Source organism: Sinocyclocheilus grahami, unplaced genomic scaffold, assembly GCF_001515645.1.
Source record: "Sinocyclocheilus grahami isolate Dianchi unplaced genomic scaffold, SAMN03320097.WGS_v1.1 scaffold65.1, whole genome shotgun sequence".
Taxonomy (NCBI): Eukaryota; Metazoa; Chordata; class Actinopteri; order Cypriniformes; family Cyprinidae; genus Sinocyclocheilus; species Sinocyclocheilus grahami.
Window position 1 is genome coordinate 202545 of NW_015505244.1, and position 24909 is coordinate 227453.

General features: G+C 36.1%; 1 protein-coding gene across 1 annotated transcript in view; it reads left to right on the forward strand.

The window, feature by feature from the left end:
• Window positions 1–5262: 5262 nt before the first annotated feature.
• prex2 (phosphatidylinositol-3,4,5-trisphosphate-dependent Rac exchange factor 2) overlaps window positions 5263–24909 on the forward strand; it is a 134887-nt gene continuing 115240 nt past the window's right edge. Inside the window, exon 1 of the mRNA XM_016271792.1 lies at window positions 5263–5695. Coding sequence (XP_016127278.1) covers window positions 5558–5695 — 138 coding nt within the window. The 5' untranslated portion in view covers window positions 5263–5557. The remainder of the gene's footprint in view (window positions 5696–24909) is intronic.

Below are 24909 nucleotides of genomic sequence, written 5' to 3' on the forward strand. Positions count from 1 at the left end.
GTTGTCATCCTAGGCTGATTTATGGGAGATTAGGCTTTGGTGTAGAGCTGCACATTTCTCACTCAAGATCTGTGTTCCATTAAGCTCTAGAGAGAGCTGGTTTGAGAAGAAAATGGATCAGAAAGACAAAACCAGCATAAAATTACCTGTGGAGGGCCAAGACAATTTACTTTCTAGACTAGAGAACCGTCCCTCCCATTCCTCCTACTGATCTTCCTGCTCTAGTGGAGACAGATCTTCTGTCTTCTGAGTTAAAAAAGAAGAAACACCACACCATTTCACAATAATTCTTTAGGCTCTATATAGGAAAGTTACATGTTTGGACCCTCTATATAACATATTTAATTCCCACCATTGGGCATATCCTGATTCATATCTTGGCTGGAGTGATAATATATGCACCTCACAAACCATTTTGTTTGCATGTGATTATATTGCATATTGTTGTTGCAAATTCTGTTGATATTAATTTGTCACCAGGATAATGCAAAAATGACTTAAGAGACACAATAGCAATGTGTTGAAAACTACAAATTATAATGTTTTGCATCGTATGTTGTTCCAAAATTACTTTTGGCAAACAATGTGAACAAGAACGTACCATTAAAAAATTATGGAAAATATAAATATAAATATTTCTAGCAAATATAAATAGCATTGCCAGCAAATAAACAAACAAACTAATACATACATACATACATACATACATTTTGGCAGAGTAAGTAAAAATCTGACCTAACTGAGCCAAAGTGACGAGAATTTAAAAAAATGGCTGCTTATGACCTATCATACAGACTTAAAGGTGCTTTTGACTTGGGCCAGTAGGAAACCACCTAGCAACCACTCAGAACACCCTAGCAACCAGTATAGGCTACTGTAAAACTTCACCTTGTTTTGTTCCACAAGCATTAGTTGGGCTATATTTGTTCAAGACCTGGTTTTCCTACTGTTGTTTTTGCCTCCAATTGAATCCATACTTACATACATATTTGTTATGACCTGCAGGAACTATAGTAACCGTGTGTTATTTTATTTCAGACACCTGTATTGGATTCGGAGTGTAATTCTGAGATACTTCAAAGATTCAACTTACAGATGTGTATATTAAATAAGTAACAAGATCACACTTCCTTTTCTCAGGCAGGGAGGGAGATTTACTGAGCTCTTGTTAAATAAGTGGCATCAGTCTTGTGCGTGACTGAAGATATTTAGTGTGTTAAACGTGCCCTCAGACTACTGGAATAACATGTGGGGTGACGTGAACTGAGACAGAGAAATATGAATTTGAAGAAACATGCCCATATTTATATAGTACTTTATCTGTCAAAGCCCTGAAAATTGTTTTCTTCACAGCCATGGGTCAGATAAATTCTTCTTCAGATATCTGCAGATGCTGGAGATGGGGTTGTGTTAAATGTAAAATAAGGGCATTATTTCAAAGGGAAATGTGATTCTGTCATTCTCTGTTATTCAAAGAAAAAAGAGAATTTGTTTGAGAGAATTTGTGTAAGAATTTATCATGATACTTTACTATATATATTATTATTAGTGCTGTCAAATCGATTAATTGCAATTAATCGCATCCAAAATAAAAGTTTGAGTTTACATAATATATGTGTGTGTGTACTGTGTATATTAATATGAATATATAAATACACATACACATAAATAATACACATACATGTGTATATTTTTTTATATATATTTAAGAAATATGTACATGTATATATATATATATATATATATATATATATTCATATTTATATATGATTTATAAAATATGTATAAATATGTTACATACCTGTTTATTTCTTAAATATATACATATAATACATATACATATACACAGTACACACACATATATTATGTAAACAAACTTTTATTTTGGATGCGATTAATCGATTTGACAGCATTAATTATTATTCTTATTATTTTAAAGGCTAACATAAGATAATAAACCTTGGTTGATCTGATTCAGTAGAAAATATATATTCATATTTCTGACCACTTGAACGCACGCACACGTTTGTTTTTCTGTTATGGTAGGGACTCTCTATTGACTTCAGTTGTTTTTATACACAGCTAATGAGATTTTCATTCCATTAACCCTCAATGAAACCCTGCATTTTCATTTGGACATTATTTAGCATGTCATTGTTTGTGGGGACTGTGTGTTTGGACCATCAATGCTACTTGTGAGTGCAGTTCGATGAATGCTGTTTGATAAGAGTTTGATGTTCTATAAAAAAAATTTCAGGTTGGATTAAGTTTCCAAATACATTTTGGAGCCACTGTATACATTGCCATGCTGTAGCTGAAGATTCTGTAAAAGCATGAATAAATGTAAATAATAATAATAATAAAAAAACGTATATATAAAGAAAAGCATGAAAGATATGATTTTACTTCTGGTACTAATTAATAGGAATGAACTGTACATATTAGCAGTTGGGGTCTGAATATGTATTGCTATAATTAACCAAATTTAATAATAATAATAATAACAATTGTTACTGTTTACTATATATATATATATATATATATATATATATATATGTGTGTGTGTGTGTGTGTGTGTGTGTGTGTGAGAGAGAGAGAGAGAGAGAGAGAACTTATTTGTACAATACAAGTCTATGTCTATTAGATGTAATTGTCTAACACTAGAGGGCAGTGTCTGATAGTAATAAAGAAGTGTCACATCTTCTCACTCCCTCAGTTCTGATGCTACACCCCATGTCTTCATAAACTAAACATTTCTCAGTTCATGTCATAACATTTTAATCCAGGCTAGTAGAAGGTCTCTAATTTGACCACAGCAGAGCTCCTCCAGAGGATACTGTGTTCAGTGAGTCAATAACTGGGCGATATTAAATATTTTGCTCGGCTGATCAAATTTTATTGAGCTATTTCAATTTGGCAGACACTTCACAGGGCAAACACTCGGTCCGCAGAGGGAAATAAGCAGACTGGTACTGAGAATACAAGAGCACAGGCCACATTTCAGAGATCTCCTTGCTTGAGAGTCAAATATTATCCTGTTGAGCTGAGCAGAAAGGGCACAGCTTGGAGAAATAAAAAAATGTTTGGCAGGGAAACTATATAATAAAAATAATGCATGCAATTTAGATTTTTTTGTAACTGAATATATATTGGTACTGTCAATTTGGCAGCACAATCACACTGCAAAAATGATAACCTGCAATTGGTGGTTTAAAGGATTAGTTCACTTTCAGAATACAAAGTTCCTGATAATTTACTCACCCCATGTCATCCAAGATGTTCATGCATGTCTTTCTTTCTTCAGTTGCAAAGAAACAACTGCAAGATGAGCATTTGTGGTTAAAAAGTATTTTTTAGAAAATGACCAATGGTTTGGCTAGATAAGACCCTTATTCCTCGGCTGGGATCCTGTAGAGCCCTTTGAAGCTGTATTGAAACTGAAATTTGGACCTTCAGCCCGTTGGCCACCATTGAAGTCCATTATATTTTAAAAATTTATTTTAAAGGTGACATATCATGAAAATCAGACTTTTCCAGGTTTTAAGTGCTATAATCAGGTCCCCAGTGCATCTACCAACCAAGGAAACGCAAAAAAAGATTAACCCAGTAGCTTTGTTTTGGGAAGCCTTTTTCTGCAAGCGTCTGATTTCGCTCCCTTGGTGACGTGGCAAAGGGATATCATTATAATATTACCGCACCTTAATCTGTAAATTTACACTCACGGCACAATTATTGTGTTTTCGCAAGTGACAACGGTGTACTAACTCTAATGCCATGGACTAAAGTTTGAGCAAAACTTCTTAACTGTTCTGTCTTTGGCTGCACAGACGAGCACAGAACCCTACTTACAGTCCCAGCCTCAGAGGAGACAAGAGAGCAGTGGATTTATTGATTTATTTACTGTATATTGCTGCAGCCACACAGATCTAAAATAAACATGCGATTTATTTCCCAGCTGTTTACCTTCACAGACATAACGATAAACATGATAATCAGAACCAAAACAGATGTTTTTAGCAGGTAGGAGCTGTAATGGCGCAGCCCTATTCTGGAAAAGGGGGAACAGCAGCTCATTTGCATTTAAAGAGACAGGCCCTAAAAACAGTGTGTTTCTGCTTCCACTCAAAATAGGCATTTTCAAAATGATATAATAAATTATCTGTGGGGTATTTTGAGCTGAAACTTCACAGACACATTCTGGGGACACCAGAGACTTATATTACATTTTGTAAAAAGGGGCATAATATGTCTCCTTTAAAAACATTACAAATCCTGAAATGTTTTCCTCAAAAACCTTAATTTCTTTGCGACATAAGAAAGAAAGACATGAATATCTTGGATTGGATTTTATTCTGGAAGTGAACTAATTATTTAAGATATTTCTACCTTATATTTAACCCATATAATGTTTTGTCGTATAAATGAATATAATTCGGTTGTATCGGCAATATTAAATAATATTTTTGACTTAATTATAACCAATTCATTTAAACAAATTGACAAAATCTTTATAGATTTTTTGGGCGGTTTTCTTGATTTATATAACAAGAAAATCATGGGATTAGTTGTTTCTAATAGATTTAACTACAGTGGGGGAAAAAACAATTTTCACTCAGAAGTTGCAAGTAAATTTCATAATTACAAAGAAATGGCAAGTAGCACATTGAATCAAACATGTAAATTTTTGATTTTTTGAAAACTGAAATCGTATTTTCCATGCACCACAATAACCACCACTGTAAAAACATTTTTACACTGAAGGCTAAATTTTTATCTTCCCAAATGGGAAAATATAAGGTCTGATGATGCTCATAAAGATTTTTTCTTTCTACCTTTTTCTTCTTCTCTCTTTCTAACGCTTTAATGATTTCAGTAAAACAGGAGACGGATTAATTATTTGCTTATGTTAAAGTAAAAAGAACTGAACAGCTGAATAAGCTCCATTCCTTTACTTTTGTGCTGCAAAAAACCCTCATAATTTAAAAACAACATTTCTTAGCTAATGTATTTAGGACTATACAGAGTTTCTCACATATAGCCTTAGCTATAATTAGTATTACAGATGTGAAAAAAAAAAATCCAAATATTGAATAATCTGTGAAGCATTTTAACCCCCCCCCCCTCTACTCTTCTCTTTAATGCCATTCAGCTTTTCAAAGTAATGTAACTAATATAGGAGTCTGGGAAAAGCTTGCATTGTAATTACCCCCAATGTCATCAACATTTCCCCACTGTGCTGGCACGAATTCCCAGCCGTTTATTTCCTGTCCTTTTCATGCTGGAGGGAGGCTGGATTTGGGATGAAGGTCTTGGGAGTCACATGGAGCAAAGTTTTTGATTGATGTCCAAGAGCCATTACTACACTTTTCTCAGGCGTGTAGAGTAGTGCTGAACTTTGATGCTGCTTCTGAATGCAGCCGATTCGTAGATTGTTTTCAAATTCATTCTACCGAACTTGTCCGCTGCTTTCCCCATCATGTTTCAATCCTCCAGCCGGCGTCAATTCGTTTAAACTTCTGCTCTTGCAACTTTGAAGACTCTCAAGAAGACCATCGAAATGACTGAGGAGAGCAAAGCCGACCACAGTGCCCAAAGTGGGAAAGATTTAGAGAAACAGCTCCGTTTGCGAGTTTGTGTTTTGAACGAACTTCTGAAGACCGAACGGGATTATGTTGGGACGCTGGAGTTTCTCTCGGTGAGTGCGACTTGGGTAATTGTTTCATTGGATAATATCATATTTGTAGCCCAGGTAGATCAGGAAGCAATTGCCCATCCATACGGCTGGCCTAATGAACGCTCCTAATGAACGTAGGCTACAAGCGCGCACATCTGTGAGTCTCTCGGAGCGTTCGCACAGTCAGTTCTCGCTGAAGGGTGTGATGAAAGTTAAACTGTGTACACTTACAGTAGACAGCTTATTTGATTCTAATAGAAGCGAGTGTGCGAATTATGCAGAGGTTTTAAAGGTGTTTCTATCGGGCACCTATTACCATTTGCACAGTTTGCTAAACGCCAGTTATCTCAAATACTTTTTAAAGAAAAAAAATAACTTTTATTTTTTTTAATAGATGATACTAAGCGTGCGAGGCGTAGCCTACTGTTGCTATGGTTACACCATCAGGTTAGCGTCTTTTTGGCGAAATGTGAAAATACTTTTAAATAATTTAAATGTTGGTTTAAACTTATGAATGCTTATTTGCTAAAATATGTTTTTATATATATATCCTACTACTTGTTTCACTTCTGTTTCAGTTTTTTAGAACCATTTCTTACTATATGTCAGTAAAAGTTGTTGTTATTTTAGCATGTGTGTTTGGCTCAGTGTTATTTTTTTAGGATTACTGATAAACTAATGTAGTTTGATTTGTATTAGTTATCTATTTTAGTTTTAGTTACAGTTGTAGTAATGTCATTTTATTAGTTTTTTTTATTCTGTCTTTATATGTTTTTTATTAAGTTTTAGTTTTATTTAATTTGAGTTATTTCAGTACTTCAACATACAAAATGGAAATGAAATAATATATATATTGAATGTATTTATATATATGTATATGTATGTGTGTGTGGCTGTACATACACATATGTAGTTGTTTTTTGGTGTTTGGCTTAGTGTTATGTTAGAATCATTATTATACTCATACCTTTTGTTCTTTTAATATTTTGAATTGTTTTTAGCTTTATTTTTTGTTTTCGTTGAAATGTTTAGTTTTGAAATGTTGTTGTATGCATTTGTCATTTTTATTTAATTTATTTTATTTTCTTAAATGTGTATATATGTAGTATTTATAGAGTTTTAGCTTTTAATTTTAATAACTTTTTCTTATTTGTAAGTCGCTTTGGATAAAAGCGTCTGCTAAATGACTAAAAGTAAAAAGTAAAGTAAAAGTAAGTAATATATATATATATATGCTTTTAAGTTATTGATTTGGACAAGTCATCAGACCCGCATAATTGTCATCCTGAATGGGCGCGGTCTATTTTGTTGTTGTGTCGCTCGTTTGTGGTGTAAATGGGCTGTACTGCAGCATCAGAGGTCTAGCGGTGAACCTCGAAACCCAGACCGTGCCATGCCTGTCAGTCCCGCTGATCGCTTTGATTTGTAACTCTATCTAAGAAGAAAAAGCACATTTCTCATGTGTCAAATGTCTCAATTTAATGTGTGCCCCTTGTCCCCCCCCTGCGTTGGAGTGCTTCTCTCCAGTTCCTGTTGACCCTAAGAACGCAGTCAATGTTTGGATTCACAGAGAAAAGGTTCATTGCTCAGAGGTTTTATAGCTCAGGAGACTCTCAGTTGCTTATTTGTACATATCAGTTTCGCCATAGATGTTTCTCCTAAAATTAAAATCGACACAAAGGAGACACAACCCAGATAGCACACATATGTCTGCAAGACGTCTGTTAAAGATTGCATCTACTGTGTACAAACATCTGATAGACGTCTCTAAGATGTCAGTTTTACATAGGCCTACATTCTAAAAAAACATCTTAAACCATTTTCTAAATGTCTATTTGACATCTAGGAAACGTCCTATAAATGTATTGCAGATGAGCAAACACTCTAAAAAATACGTCAAATAGACGTCTCCGTGATGTACGTGTGCTATCAGGGAAATGTTCACATGTAGTAAGCATATACTGTGGACGGCGCTGACTTCTTTTGAGTTTTGATAGCAAAATTGAGACGTTATTGAGAACTCTTTCTGAAACTCGAAAACAAGATGGCGGAGAGATTAAGGTCTTTTTCACAGGAGAAACATCTCAGAAGTCGAAGACTTGAGTAGAAGTCTCCATTGAGGAGTCGCAACTGAGATATCCAGTACTGAAACTTGCAGATGAAAATCACAATAAAATGGAAAGATTTTTATGTTAATCAGGAAAATGTAAACATTATGCATGATTATAATCTCCATACTGGATGTCTCTAGCAGGGATGCATCTGTCCATGATTTGCTCAGGCTTAGTGAGCAGAGTAGGTAAATGCTTTTGAGTCTGAGCCAAGAACTGAAGCAAAGCAGGTGGACTGAAAATGAAAACCTCAGACTGGCACTCTGTGGGACTGTACCAACTAATATAATTTCTGCCTCTACTGGAGGAACAGAATACAGTAAGCCCTTTGGCCTGACAAGGGAAAATAAGTTTTTTGTTTATGTAATGCATAGTTTTTACAGTCAGGCACAGCTAGATGTTGATCTAAAACTGAAGAAAGCAAAGAGAGCATGAAATTTAGTTTTCATAAGTCTGAAAAGATTCAAGTTGAACCACCAGATGAAACATCCTTATGATTGATATGTAGCAATGACCTGTGTTTCCCCACCCTTCATGCACATTCACATGCTTACATTCCCCATCTGGAGACAGCAGACAAGCAGTTCTCAAATTCATTCAGACTAAATGAAATCTCTCTATTCAGACCATTTTGATCCAATTAAATAAATCATTAGCCTGTGGAGATCGTATTTGTGAGACAGAGCTATAGAATTATTCCAGCCAAACATTTCAGTTTGTTTTATTGCCAGCGCTAAACACGATTTCTTCAGAGGTGAAAAGGTACTTCTTTTGATGATGAAAGCTTGCTGTTGTACCCCCGTATGTGATTAGGAGGTTAAGGAGGAAACTTTATCAAGTCACTGGGAAATATCATCCACATGCTCTCAAGGATCAAAGCCTCCATGGGTGCCACTGCAGGTCTGTGACTGATCACTTTTAACCAATCATCTTGCTCAGAAATGCCCATGTGGCTTAACCAGAATTCCTCAATGTCTAGACCAAAAAAAAAAAGGGGCAGTGATTGGGGGCTAAAGGAAGCCTGTGCAGAATTGAAGTTAGATGATAACAACAGGCCGTGGTATGGGACAATGGCTGTTGGGGGGTGGTGTTTCATGGCCCGGAGTGCCCAGAGGACTGGTGCCATGCTGAACAGAGGGCATTTTGTGTTTGTGAGAATTAGATGAAGGGGGTCACTTCCAGACAATATGGCTCTCCGGTGGAACCGGCCTGGAGGTATTGCCAGGAGAGGGACTGTGACGTGAGAGCCCGGGTTCTTTGCCCTCTTTTGTAAAGTACATTTCCTGGTGGAGGAATTCCGGAGAGGTTAGAAGAAATTAGGAAACAATGGTCGTTTGAATCCAGGGGAGAGTTGGCTACATCAGTTTATCCCACTATATCCGTCATGGTTAGTTTGTTCTTGGAGAGGAATTGCTCTTAAAAGTTGTTGTTGAGTTGGTATTTAGTGTAAAATACCAGCTGCGCTAATTGACAGTTACTTGGCATGCTATGCAATTGTGTCTGGCTATCAGATGAGCCAAGAACAGTGTCTGGCAATTCACGTGAGATAGAGGAAGTCTCTTAAAATATATTTTCTGAGATATCCCTAGAATAGCTTACATAACAGCTCGATATAGATCTGATAATGGCGCTTTCAGATAATCATGTTTATATTTGTTAACTGGAGGCTAAGAATGACGATCCTCTGTAAGAAGTGCCTCACTAGGCTTTTTACTGTATATGCCCTTGAGCTCATGATAAAGGTCACTCAAGCAAATGAGAAGTACAATCGACCAGCATGAGGATTCATCAGTACTTGCAGAGTGAATCCAACAGGAGTGAACAGGGGGGAAGCTTTCATGTCCTCTTTCAGTAGGAAAACAGCCGTGTTGCTGCATAATGTGTTCTCTGGAGTCTTAGCTCTGGATTAAGTGGTCCCTCTGCAGAGTTTTTCTTTCGCAATACCCTGTGGGTTTGGAGGAATTGACCACCCAAAAAAAATGTATGTTTTTTAATGCTTAATAATAAAACTTCAAAAAGGGATTTTGCACCACAAACGGCAATTACTTTTATTTTGCTTTTGGGGTAAACACAAGTTTTAAAAGTACCCATAGACATTTCTTGGTCTATTTAGAAATTTGTTTGAAGATGATGTGGTACAGTTTTCAAAGTTACTTGACAATGTAGGATTCCTACTGTTTGACTCATTAGAACAAAAATAGCAGGGCAGCTTACCCACAAACACAAATTAAACACAGGGCTGACTTAAATAATTAAACCAATGCCTTATTTGAGTATATACAATTAGTCTTTTCCTGATCTGAGAATGTGACCAAGCCTGTAAAACACATTTGAGATGCATTCGGTCACTCAGAAGGTGGTTTAAGATGCATACAGAACGTGATTTGGCCAAGTGTAAATTGGTCTTGTTGTTCAGACAACTTACAGTCTTTTCAAACATATTCAACTTTTCCACATAACATGCTAAAAACATTTGGCATACCTTAGCAATTGCAAAGCAAAGCCTTGGATTCTTTTTTTTCTTACTCCATTGATATACTTAAATTGCTTCGTTGTCCTTTTTCTCTTGTTCTGTTTATTTACAGTCAGTCTGAGGCCTGTTGATTTGTTGGTGTCATATGACCAGCACGGATTGGGGAGGAGGGGGTGGGGTTGTATCTTTTCCCAGCCAAGCAGTGAACCCTGCAACCCCATCCCTCGGGGTCACAGTTCTCCATCCTCGACTTCTTCCTCTTGGTATCCTGGTTTATCCATCTGTTGCTCTGGAAACATGGGGGCTTGATTATCGCGCCCTCTTCACCCATTTCTCACTGCTGAAAACCACCATTAGTTGAACTCATTTTTTTTGAGTCTCAAAATGCTTTGCTCTCAATATTTAGTTTGTTTTTGACTCTTTTCTTCCTCAAAACTCTCTCAAAACATTTTGCTCTTGAAAACTTGTTTCTTAACCTTCTGCTCTCAAAACTTAGATTGACACTTTTGAGTAAAAAGTTTTGATCTCAAAATTGTTTCATTTTAAGACTTGTTTGAGTCTCAAAAAAAAATAATTGCTAAAATTGACATTTTTGTTGAGTCATTGAGTCTCGAAAACTTTAGGTTTTTTTCAAAAAATGTGTTTTGCTTGGCAAAAAGTTTGTATCTTTTCCCAGCCAAGCAGTGAACCCTGCAACCCCATCCCTCGGGGTCACAGTTCTCCATCCTCGACTTCTTCCTCTTGGTATCCTGGTTTATCCATCTGTTGCTCTGGAAACATGGGGGCTTGATTATCGCGCCCTCTTCACCCATTTCTCACTGCTGAAAACCACCATTAGTTGAACTCATTTTTTTTGAGTCTCAAAATGCATTGCTCTCAATATTTAGTTTGTTTTTGACTCTTTTCTTCCTCAAAACTCTCTCAAAACATTTTGCTCTTGAAAACTTGTTTCTTTACCTTCTGCTCTCAAAACTTAGATTGACACTTTTGAGTAAAAAGTTTTGATCTCAAAATTGTTTCATTTTAAGACTTGTTTGAGTCTCAAAAAAAAAGAAATTGCTAAAATTGACATTTTTGTTGAGTCATTGAGTCTCAAAAACTTTAGGTTTTTTTTCAAAAAATGTGTTTTGCTTGGCAAAAAGTTTTGCATACACATCAAAGTGTTTTACTTGAGATTTTTGTTTTTTTTGCACAGATGTTAAAAAGTTTGCTTGCAAGTCATTTTTTGCAAATTAAGAAAAAAAATCTAAGCTCAAAGGGTGGAGTTAGCAATCACTGATGACTGAAAGATGCTTTTTTATATTGTTTCCACTGGAATGACAGTGCTTGTTCTGTGTGTGAGTTATTAAGGTGGCAAAAAGATAAAGGATATTAGAGGATACAACACTTAATCCTTATTTAAGTATTTAAGACTTTAAGTAGGCTTGTGGAACTCATCCAAAAGAAAAGTGGTAACTGTTTGCGAAACTATCTATTTTGGATCCACACTAAAGGAACAAAAATTACTCCATACATGTTGGGTTTGAAGCCCTGGAAGCAGAGAATAATTGGAGTGCGGACATGGTTGACTCAGCCATCACTGTCACCTTTGGCCTTTGTCAGCCTATCAAAAGCTAGCATTGCTTTCTTTCTCACTTTAACACGCTTTCTGTCCCTGTCTGTTGCCAATCTTTACAGCCTTCACCTCCTGCATAATGTTCCATCCATTATGTCCCAATACTTTGTTTACACGGAGTTGCATTTTCCCCTTGCTACATGGAGGATCATTAAGATTCCAATCTTTCTAATGAGTTCGGCTTTCTTTTTCCACTGTAAGGTCATAGGAGTTCTCATGCGCCGCAGACAGACGTTATAACCAACGGAGGCCTTCCTTTATCTTATCCTCTCTTTTTAAACAGTATGCTTAACTAGCTCCCCGAGGCTCAGGGCAGGTCGCCTCATTCCAAATGCACAGCGTGAGCGCAAAATGTGTCAGCCATTTTTCTATTCTAGTGACAGTTCAATTCATGGAAGAGAACAGAGTCTTTTTGTGCCCCTGAGGGAATTTAGAGGTGATGTTCAGTGTTCAGTCTGAATGTACATGATGGTGCTTAAGAACAAGGAAGTTGTCGCTGGTGGGGAGGAATTGTGACCTTCCTGCTGTTGGGGTCCTGCGGTTGTTTGTTTCCGTGATGGAGCTGGAAGCGTCTAATCACCTGTGAAAGCCCTCCATCATTTGGTTTCAGTTTCCACCACCACAGTAACGCAATGAATGTAAAGTGAACTTCATACATGTTCTACAATGACCTTTTGTGTGATTTTGAAATTGTTTTACACTTGCAGACGTTTGTGTCCCGTTACGTTGGTGTGCAGTCTTGTGTGTCTTGTTTGTGAGTGCACAAGGGGCTATGAGGGGCTCTGGCCGGTGAGTTCCTTCAGCTTTTGTGTCAGTGTGAGCAGGATTTCCTTCCTTCCTGCCCCTCCTCTCCTTTTACATTGTGCTCTGCTTCCCCTGTACATAGAGCTGGCTGTGGAGGCACACGGGCCGCTCCACACGACTAAAGTCTATGCCAGGGCATCGGTCTCAGATCAGGCTCTGGAAGACAGCAGCTGAATAAGAAACCCTTTGTCAGATTATTTTTGGAATAAAGCATGGGTCATCGTGACCTTTTTGGGCGATATTTTGTCTCCTATGCATTTTTAATGTGGGCTGTTTGCTAGAAGATGAATTGAGCATTTATGCTTCCCAGGTGAAAAATAACTACTATTGTACTTGAAATTCATATAGTATATTTATTTGTTCTCCTAACATGCTTACTTGAAGTGCATTAAACATGTATTGAATTGCATTTTAATATACTTTTTAAAAGTAGAAGTAGGCTATATTGGTAATAAATATATGCTTAGTTACGCTTTTAAGAAACATACTAAAACACAAGTATACTTGTTGTGACATTTTAGAAAACATACTTATTGTAATCTTTCTTAAAATATATATTTATATATACTTTGTACAAGAACGTAGTAAAATGATACAGCTTTTAGTGGGTTTAAAGTATATGTATCTTATTTATAACCATATGTAGACCTATACTACAATATATTTCAAATATTTAGGTAATGAACGTGCTTCATCCTACTTTTCAAAAGGAAGATATCTTGCAAAATATTTTTTAACATTTTAATATATACTATAGAGTATATTAATTCACTCGCACTTAAATATATTATAGCTAAGTCTATAAAATATGCAAATGCATTCTTACTTTGTACCAACTTATAATGTATTATAAATATAATTTTGTCAACTATGCCTTAGTAATAAGCATACTTAAAATCAATAGGTTGTTTGTTTTTATTTGTTTGTACTTGTAAAAGAATTCTTGGCATCTTGTAATACAATTCAAATACATTTCAATTTCACTTTTAAATACATAACATGATACATTAATTGTAATAGGCTATTAACTGTACTTTCCACAAGCATTTCAACACCATATCATTTTAAGTGTATAAATAATTTTTCCAAAGATACACCATTTACTTGTTTATGTTCCTAAATTCAAACAAGCTCAACCTACCGCGTGATATGTGAAAACAAACCTCATTGGCTTTTGTGGAAGATCAGGCATGCTTGCGTAACGTGTTACAAAACCTGATTGGTTCTTGAGCATCAGGCAAGCATGCCTGACCTTCCGTTGACCAGTTCTGATGTGCGAGTGTATGTGCGTCGATGGATGTGAAGTCTAAATTAAAACTGTTAAGTCATATAGAGCAATCATGTCTCTTCAGAGGACTTGGAAGAAACCACTCGATTCATATGGATTATTTTTGCAATGAACTTTTTGAAACATGAACATTGTTGGTGACTTTCAGTGGAGGGACATCTGTCAGATTTCATTAAAATATAAAATAACATGAAGTTGAGTACTTGATTACAGAATTTTTTTCAACTGTTCATTGGGTGAACTGTTAAATTAAATAAAACATTCATTTTTATATATTTATTTTCCCAGCTTCTTAAAGCGTCTATGTGTGTGGATTTGGAACCTAAGTGTTTTGTGACGCTAGGTAAGCATTTCATTTCTGTTACTTGTCTTTTTTTAAGCGCAGTAGCTACATTCAGTTTGACCAATCAGAGCCAAGCTTTTCAAATCGGCTTTGCAGGTAATAGACCAATCACAGCGTTGTATGCTGTTGAGATGGTAACATGTTTTTAGCAGAAATCATCCCAGTTTTTCCTAGGTGGATAGTGCTGGTGTGCATTTGCTAAAGTTAGTTAACACGGGAAATGCTAACGTTAACCGCTGTAACACCTGTAACATGACACTTACTAACTAGTTATATAGCAACTATAGCCACTGGATATATGGTTGCTTGAAGTCTAGGTAGTAGAATTTGTCTGTCATTTGGCCTAATTGGCCTAATTTAGAAGTACATTTTGTTTGAAAAGTTTGAAAAACACCACATTATTATGACCATACAATTACTTTGTCTTGAGCTGTCCTGCCAAATAGAGTAGCGTTTATTGATTGGTGTTTTCGTTCAATTTTGAGAACTTTATTGCCTGTTTGAATGTGGGTAAAAAAATGCTTTCAAGAGAGAAGACATCTGAAACTGCTAAGGCTGAGATGGTTTTGATTATATTACCCACCAGGTACATTGTAACATCACTAATCATCATTTGCCTGCCTGTTGTTTTTTTTGTTCAGATCAGCTGCTGTTGCAATACTTTACTTTACTTTTAGTCATTTAGCAGACGCTTTTATCCAAAGCGATTTACAAATAAGAAAAAGTAATTAAAACTAAAAGCTAAAACTCTATAAATAATATATATACACATTTAAGAAAATAAAAGAAATTAAATAAAAATGACAAATGCATACAACAAAATTTCAAAACTAAACATTTATATGAAAACAAAAAAATTAAACTAAAAACAATTTTAAATATTAAAAGAACAAAAGGTATGAGTATAATAATGATTCTAACATAACACTAAGCCAAATACCAAAAAACAACTACATATGTGTATGTTCAGCCGCAATACTTTACTTTACTTTTAGTCATTTAGCAGACGCTTTTATCCAAAGCGATTTACAAATAAGAAAAAGTAATTAAAACTAAAAGCTAAAACTCTATAAATAATATATATACACATTTAAGAAAATAAAAGAAATTAAATAAAAATGACAAATGCATACAACAAAATTTCAAAACTAAACATTTATATGAAAACAAAAAAATTAAACTAAAAACAATTTTAAATATTAAAAGAACAAAAGGTATGAGTATAATAATGATTCTAACATAACACTAAGCCAAATACCAAAAAACAACTACATATGTGTATGTTCAGCCACACACACATATACATATACATGTACATATATATAAATACATCCAATATATATATTATTTCATTTCCATTTTGTATGTTGAAGTACTGAAATAACTCAAATTAAATAAAACTAAAACTTAATAAAAAACCTATATAGACAGAATAAAAAACTAATAAAATGACAACATTACTACAACTGTAACTAAAACTAAAATAGATAACGAATACAAATCAAATTACATTAGTTTATCAGTAATCCTAAAAAAATAACACTGAGCCAAACACACATGCTAAAATAACAACAACTTACTGACACATAGTAAGAAATGGTTATAAAAAAACTGAAACAGAAGTGAAACAAGTAGTAGAAAAGAGCAGAAATAAAAAGCGATACTTATCCTTTGCCGGTGTCCCTGCCCAGTGGAGTCGATGGTCTTTACACTCTTCGGTCTTCACACGACCGCAGCCGCGACCGCTTCTGCGGTAAACTAAGCTTCTTTTTTATTCGTTTAACAAAACTCAAATTGAATTCAGCTGGACACACTTTCCTGTTTATCACAACAAATGGCCAAGCAAAGCGCACGCCACTGACAAGGTACGAGATACAGTAAGAGACCAAACAAGCAATAGAAGGCAAATTGAAATCAGATCAAAGAGACAAGCAAAGAAGTGAGTGGTAAGTATGTTTAGATCTCATATCAATTATGAATGAGAATTCTCAGTGTATAGACCCTGATTTGGAGAGTTTATCTGCCTTTAGATCCTCACGGGTGCGGAACTTAGGTGTCCTTGTTGATCAGCCTTTAAAATTTGACAAACACATCTCCTCCGTAATCGGATCCAGCTTCTATCAGCTTCGTCTATTGTCTAAAATCAGACTCTATCACTCCCAAAACTCTAGAAATGGCTGTTCATGCGTTTGTTACGTCTCGGCTAGATTACTGCAACTCTTTATATTGTGGTATATCTAAGTCTCAAATTGCTCGCCTTCAGCTAGTCCAAAATACAAGACTTCTTTAGTGTCGTAAAAATGAACATATCACTCCTATCCTCAGATCTCTCCACTGGTTGCCGGTTCACCAGAGAATAGACTTTAAAATTGAAAAAAGTGATTCTGCACTTGAAGCTGACTATGAAGATGGTGACATTTAAAATGTTTCTTTGGTTCAGTTATTTGCAGGTTTAACTTGAGTTTGTAAAAAAAAATACACTGTGCTTTATTGTTTTACAGTAACTTCTTTATGTGTGTGTGCAGAAAATTGCATTGTGATTCATTTTTATTCAGTGATGGAATAGTCATAGTGTACTTTCCAGTAATACAAGTATAACAAATGGGTAACACTTTATTTTAAGGTGTCCTTGTTACAAATGTTACATGTACTTTCTATTATAATAAAAATTAATTATGCATAATTACATGCAAGTAACCCTAAGCCAAACCCTAATCCTAACCGTATGTAGTTAATTAATATTACTCAGTACTTAAATGCATAATTACACTGTAACAAGGACAACTTAAAATAAAGTGTAACCAAGAAATGTTCTACGAATTGATTGAAGTAGTTCTGTTATAGCATCCCACTGATATTTAGTTTGTATATGCTGCTGTACTTTTTAAAATGTACTCAAGGAATGTATTTTTGTAATGCACACAAGATATATAGTACATTAACGTTTTCTAGATGTGAAAGTGTATGTACATGTGTATGTACATGTGTGTCATTTGAATTGAATGATTTTTGTACTTTTTAATATACCATTTTAGAATGCTAAAAATAGCTTTATAACAAACTAATAGGAATGCATTTCTAATGAGCTGATATGCTATTGAAAATGTTCTTGAAGAATATTAAAGTGAGGCTTAAAATACATTAAATACAACTGTACTTCAGGAAGTGTAAATGTGAAAAACTTTTAACAGAACTAAATATATTAAAATATACTGCAGTTAGCTTGAAGTTCATCTTAAGCATATCTTAAAGAGCACTTAACATACGTAAAGTTGTTGCAAAATAACACATTTATTATGCACTTAGTATAGTATAATACTTCATTAATTTTTAATTATTTACAAATACAATCATTTTTTGTCATACTTAAAAAAAACATTTTACTGTAAACTTACATATATTTTGTACCATAAATTCTATAATTTTTACTTAAAAATTTTTTTTTTAGAGTAAAATGTTATGTTTATTTTGTTTTTCAGATTAAATTTAATACGAATGGTAAGGTAATGTACAGTGAACTAATTAATAGGTTTTTATGCTAGCATTTCTATATTTTTTCTTCAATTTTTTTTACAATGCACATTTACAGAGAAAACTACCATTTCATGTTGACTTCAAAGGGTGCTATTTGAAAACAAATCTTTGTTGCTTTATCTCTCTGTTTTCTGAACTCTACATTTAAGACACTTTCAGTCATTTTATATCTTGAGGCATAGTTGTAGAATATTAGAAGATATTTACGTTATTGTAGTGACAGCCCGATTTAGACAGTCTAAATCCTTCTCAGCCTTCTCAGTTCTTAGAATTTCTTAAAATGTCTGGACCCCAAAGGAGAAATTCAAGTGTGAAATAGAAAAAAAAATCCAATGTAAGGTGCATATGCAAGTAAAGGGTAGTGCGGAAAGTGAAGGGCTAGAAAAGCTGGCGGAAGAGTTGAAAGGGCTGACCAGCCACTATAAATCAAATCGTCCTTAGTGTCCTTTTGTTATTTTGATTTGTTCACAATCAGTTTGCAGTACAGTGACTGAGTTCCACAATATCCTCTATAGCATATCAAAGTGTTTCCTCCTAACGGCACTGCTTCCTTACACTTCTGGTGTTAGCAGACAGCTGCTGAATGACAAGTTTATATGAGAGATGAGGCAAAGCAATGAAGTTTAATCCTTCCTTGACGTTACCATATAAAAGACATCCATAAGTTAAACCCTGTTCAGTGATTTTATCGCTGGAGGTCCCCAGGTTGCTATACTGCCGGGTGCTCATAACCGTTCCTACTGCTGCTTGTCCTGACGTTATTGGTGGGCTGCATGACTGTCCATAGCTTTTGAAAATCTTAGCACAAATGAGGTGTACTGTCTGTAAAAATAAAATGTCATTCGATTTTAACAAGGACTCAGCAGCTTTACGTTCATGCCACCAGTCTGGATTGACAGCAATATGTCTTGCGATGCACAATTTATTTACAAAATAGCCAAGACCACCTACTTTCTTATTGCTCACTCATGATTCTGTCTGCATGAAATGTCCAGCGAAACCACATTGAATTAGAGCCATGTTTCTGTGACGCACATTATGTGTTTGTATTCTCCTGGTTTCTGAGTCATTACTGGTAACTTGATCATTTTATTAGTCAGAACTTAATTTCAAGTCCGTCATCATGACATAGCAGTTAAGTGGGTATCTGTTCCTTTTCCTTCAGCATGCGTTTGGACGAAGACATCAGGTGTAACAGCTGGTGTTTTGTTTAGCATAATGCAAATTATGCCACAAGTTTGCAATCCATTGTTTAGAGAAATATTCCAAATGCCAGCCAGAAGAACTTTATTTCCACATACCTGTTGATGGCAGTGTTTTAAGAAAAACTATATATTTTCTAAACAGTCATTCAGGCAACAAACTTATGTAAAATATATGCATAATTAGGCTGGTTTCGGATTCACCCAACCTTGATCAGACACGTTTATAAAGGGGGTGTCATCAACATGCTAATTAAAGAAACAGATACAAATCTGAATATATATAAAAAAAAAAAACGTATTATTTAATATATGGTATTCAAACGTTTGTGGTCAGTAAAATTTATGAAGTTTTGTTAGAAGTCTCTTATGCTCAGTTTTACTGTATAAAATACAGTAAAAACAGCAAGATTGTGAAATTACAATTTAAAATAACCATTTTTAATATATTTTAAAATGTAATTTATTCCAGTGATGGCAAAGCGGAGTTTTCAGCAGCCATTTTTTTAATTTTGTGCTCAAGAAACATTTCTCATACTGAAAACAGCCGAGTTGCTGTAATGAATCAGTCCACTGAAGGCGAGCGTAGTGAGAACCCATGTGCAGTTTTATTTACAAGTGATCCAAACAATAAACGAAGACTTTGCCGGGGACTCCGGCGTGGCGGCCATCTTGGCCAGGGACTCCGGCTTAACATGAGCAGTCTCTGAAATGGCGGCCATGTCATGACGAGACTCTAGAAGGGCGGCCATTTTGTGAAGAGACTCTTGTGTGCCAGCCATCTTGCAATGAAGCTCTTCAATGACGGCCATATTGTGAAGAATCTCCTGAGTGACCGGTGTGATGTGAGCAGGCTCTGGCTTGGCAGACGTGATGTGAAGAGGACTTGGCGTAGCAGACATGACGCGAGCAGGCCCTGGGGTAGCAGACGTGACTTTAGCAGACTCTGGCTTGGCAGACATGATGTGATCAGGTTTTAACATGGTGGACATGACATGAGTAAACTTTGACTTAACTGGCATGATGTGAGCAGGTCCTGGAGTAGCAGACAAGAGGTTAGCAGGCTTTGGTGTAGCAGACGTGACGTGAGCAGGCATGACGTGAGCAGGCCCTGGAGTAGCAGGCTTGACGTGAACAACTCCAGACATGATGGTCCGGATGTGAAGAGGCTCTGGTGTGGTGGGCACTGTAGTATTGTGGGGCTCCTTATCCACAAAACCCACAGTGTACGATGAGCCGCACAACAGCAGAGCATGATGAATGTATTGGTCCAGAGACCAGTTTATTTTTCCTCCAGGTAGCCGTGAACAAATGGTTTCATTTAATCCATGACGAAAAATGTCTTTGAGCGCCACGTCATTAAAATCCACATGGTTGGAAAGTTCAAGAAACTCAATAACATAGTCCTCAATAGCCTGATCACCTTGACGAAGGCAGAGGAGACGAACAACTGCTGGTTTCATTTTAACGGTCGTGTATTCTGTAACTAATCAGTGCACTGAAGGCGAGCGTAGTGAGAACCCATGTGCAGTTTTATTTACAAGTGATCCAAACATCCAAACAATAAACGAAGACTTGACTAGACTTGAACAGACTTAACTAGGCATAAAAAGACTAGACTCACCGACAGCGGGTTACAACTTCAATACGTGACAAGGCACAATGACAACATGATGGCTACTTATAGCAGACAACGAGGGTCACATGACATGAACAAACCAATGGGAAACAAGACACATGACTAAGACAACCAATCAGAACTTGACACAATGAACAAGAGAACCAATGGCATGAATACATGAGGGCAAGGGAAGCATGACACAAACAGGGACCATGACTAAACTCCAAAATAAAAGACATGAAAACATGAACATGAAACAAAACCCAAACACCACATTACAGTTGCTTAATAATTGTGTAATACTTTGTTTTTTTTGTTGAATAGAAAGATCAAAAGAACAGCATTTATTTGAAATATACATTTTTGTAGCAATGTAAAAGTCTTTACTTTTGATCAGTTTAATGCATCCTTGCTGAATAAAAATATAAATATTAATATAAAAAAACCTTACTGCATTCAAATTGAACTGATAATGAAAATGCCAAGTTTATATCAAATTCACATTCTTTGAAACATACTAATATTTTTGCTTCTTAAGCACAATTTCTGGGCTCTGTAAAGATGCATGTATAAGATCGTGTCTTATTTTGAAACCTAATGCTTGAAACAGGCTTGAGGATATTGTCAAATCTTTGCCAGTCCTGCATGCAGTGCTTCTTTGTCTCTGATTTGTTAAACAATCCACAAATAATCAACAGTTCAACCCAGGAGACAAATTGAGTGAGCAGCATTTCATCGTACAGGTCAGTTAAAGGCTAGCGCCTGGGAGCGGGAAACCGCAAGTACAGTTTTTAAAGCTAAGCCCCAATTCGTATTCACTGACAGACTCCACGATGCCTTCCGAAGTCTGATTCACCTCAGTCCTTTGCAGGATTGTCCTTTGTGGCTCCACTGTGATCTGCGACAGACCGCTGGTGCCATCTTCCCTGTCTCTTGTGCTTGGCTAACTAGTCCCGGCCTCCAGCGGAGTGACTGGCATGCTGAAGGGGTTAGTGAGGGCCACTGTTCATTCATACACAAAGATGGCATTGATCCCAAAGCACTTGGAGGGGGCACTTTTGGCCAGCCCTTTTCATTGACATTCAAGCTGACTTTAGGGATTTCCTAAAGGAAAAACAAAGTTGCTTTCTCTTTCCCTCCGCTGACGGCATCCAATTGCGACCAAGTCTGAGGTTCCAAGATCCCCAATCGCATCAGATTCAGTAAAAACTGGCTTTATTGAATAACCCAAGACAGAATTTGAATCAGTAGCACAGTCGTGTGTGCCACGCATGCTGACTGAGCTAAAAATGCACAGCTTAAAATTCAGCTTAGTCACAATGGGCATTCCAATGCCAGTCTGTAATGGGATTTTGACCCCTTGATGCATAACAATTAGCTTTGAAATGCACATGCAGTAACACTGAATTGGCTATTATGAATATAATAATAGGAGACTTTGAAATGCTATTTCACTGTACATTTGAATGTCATTGAGACACTTGGACAATTCGTCATGGAAGCTGATATGACACAATCACAGCCCTCAAACCATCGCTCCTCATGTCATTCTCATGAGTTGTAGTTTTTAGCAACTCCTATATTCTGAATGTGGGTTTGCAATCTGTATTGTGTAGTCCGTTTCATGAATGAACAGATTTATGAAGTCTTATGAACAGACCTTTTTACTGAATCGAAAACATATTAATAGCTATATTAATAAACAAATAACTCTTATGAACTGGTTCCTTTTAGTGGCTTAAAAACATATAGCGTGACCAGTGTAGTCCGATTCATAAACAGATGGCTCTCATCAACCAGTTCCATTTAGTTTCATCTAAACGTTCAGCGTGACCAGTGCAGTCCGATTCACAAATAAATTACTTTTATGAACCGTTTTTTTTGGTTAATCATAAACATACAGTGTGACCAGTGTAATCTGATTCTCGAAGAAAACACTCCTATAAATTTTTGATTTTTAGTTAATCAAAAACATACAGTGTGTCCAGTTGAGTCTGATTTATAAACAACTCCTATGAACTTAATTATTAATTAACTTAAAATTAATAAGAACCATACAGTGTGACCAATGTAGTCCAATTAACAAACAAATGGCTCTTATGACTCTTTTTAGTTGATCGAAACCATACAACATGACAAATATAATAATCTGATTCACGAACATACTGTATGACTCTTATGAAATAGTTCTTTTTAGTAATCAAAAATGTATAGCATGATCTGTATATTCTGATTCATAAACAATGACTTCTATGAACTGGTTATTTTAGTGGTTTAAAAAACATATAGCATGTTTGAGAATCGGACAGCGTTGTTGCCAGATTCACCAAGAAATTGCTTTTATGAGCCAGTTCTTTTTTTAGTTGATCAAAAACATACAGCGTGAGCAGTGTAATTCGATTTAGCTCTATTGAAATAAAAAAACAAGTCAATTCCCTTTGATGGAATTGATTCCAAACTTTGGAATTGATTCTAGGTTCTCAACGCCTTGGAATCAATTCTTTTTCAAATCTGTTACCAGCCCTAATCAATACCCAGCATCCAAAAACCAAGCATATGGAAGTTTCCTCTGCAGGGTGTAGTGCCTTATGCTGTCTGACTGTCCGAGGTTGAATACACATGATAAAGCGGTTACATGCCTGTAGACAGGTGGGCGTTTGCGGATAAAAAAATATTGAAAAACGGCCTTGTCTTTGTTAATAATACCAAAGTCCATGGGTTATTAGCGTGTCCCAAACCAGCATGTTAGCTCTCAGAGCATGTATTTATAGTAAGCGTTTCCTGTGGAAGTTTCCCATTGGGGTCTGCGGATCCTGATGGTGTCCAAACTTTGGAATTGATTCTAGGTTCTCAACGCCTTGGAATCAATTCTTTTTCAAATCTGTTACCAGCCCTAATCAATACCCAGCATCCAAAAACCAAGCATATGGAAGTTTCCTCTGCAGGGTGTAGTGCCTTATGCTGTCTGACTGTCCGAGGTTGAATACACATGATAAAGCGGTTACATGCCTGTAGACAGGTGGGCGTTGGCGGATAAAAAAATATTGAAAAACGGCCTTGTCTTTGTTAATAATACCAAAGTCCATGGGTTATTAGCGTGTCCCAAACCAGCATGTTAGCTCTCAGAGCATGTATTTATAGTAAGCGTTTCCTGTGGAAGTTTCCCATTGGGGTCTGCGGATCCTGATGGTATTATTAGTCACCATAAAACACAGGCTTGTTTTATGCTCGTCTTTGGATCCTCCATGAAAAGTGTTTTGTTGCTCGTGCTGTCTTTCTCCGAATTCGGTATAAAGTCTCACACTGTCACAAAGCCTCATGGCATGCAGGCTTTGTTGATGTTGTGCAGAAATAGGCCCTGGTAAATTGAGTTTTTCCTCCACAGGAAGAAAAGCACAGGCTATTTCCTCAGACGCCCTGGTGTGGGTATGTGAAGGAGAAGGCTGGTCCCAGACTTTGGTTCATCATCTGTCAGGAAGAAAAGAAAAATGAATGACTGTGGGATAGTGCACATGTCCTTTAACGATGAACAAATACAAAAAAAGTGCACAGGATTAATAAATATTTTTTAATAATAAATAAAAAATGCATTAACATTTTTAATTTTCATTAATTGTTTATAATAATAATAATTATTATTATTATTAGTAGTAGTATTAGTATTAGTGTCCCCCCAGCAGGGGTTGACTAGTTGATTGCTAACTAGTTAACCCTTGACCTCTTGACTTAGTGAAGGAGATGGGATAACCAAATTAATAACCTGTCTTGACTATGTTGCAATTTGTCTTACAACTAACATGTGAATAAGTTTATTAATAATTATGAATATCTTTATCCTTTTTTTCTTCTTCCAAAAAATGCTCAGACTTTAAATTCTGTGCTGTAGTCTTGGTGGATCCAACAGGCTCTGAATGCTTTCTTTCACAGACCGAATTAAAGCCTGACCCAATTACCACAAAACAGAGAATCACTGGATCATCACTGAACAAAGAAGCCATTCACAGAATTATGTTTTGAATGGAGAGTGTCTGCATTTCAGCCGGCACGAAAAGTATACGTTACCTTTGATTGACTGCAAACGTCATGCAGTATTTCCATTGTTACCCTGTAATACAGGTTTAGCTACCTCTGTTTTTTTTTATTTTTAGAATTTTTAGAATTAGTAAAAGCACTGAAGGCAGAATAACAGATGAAAAAAGGAAGAATGGGGGGGGGGGGGGGGATTTTTGGCGGAGGTTAGATTT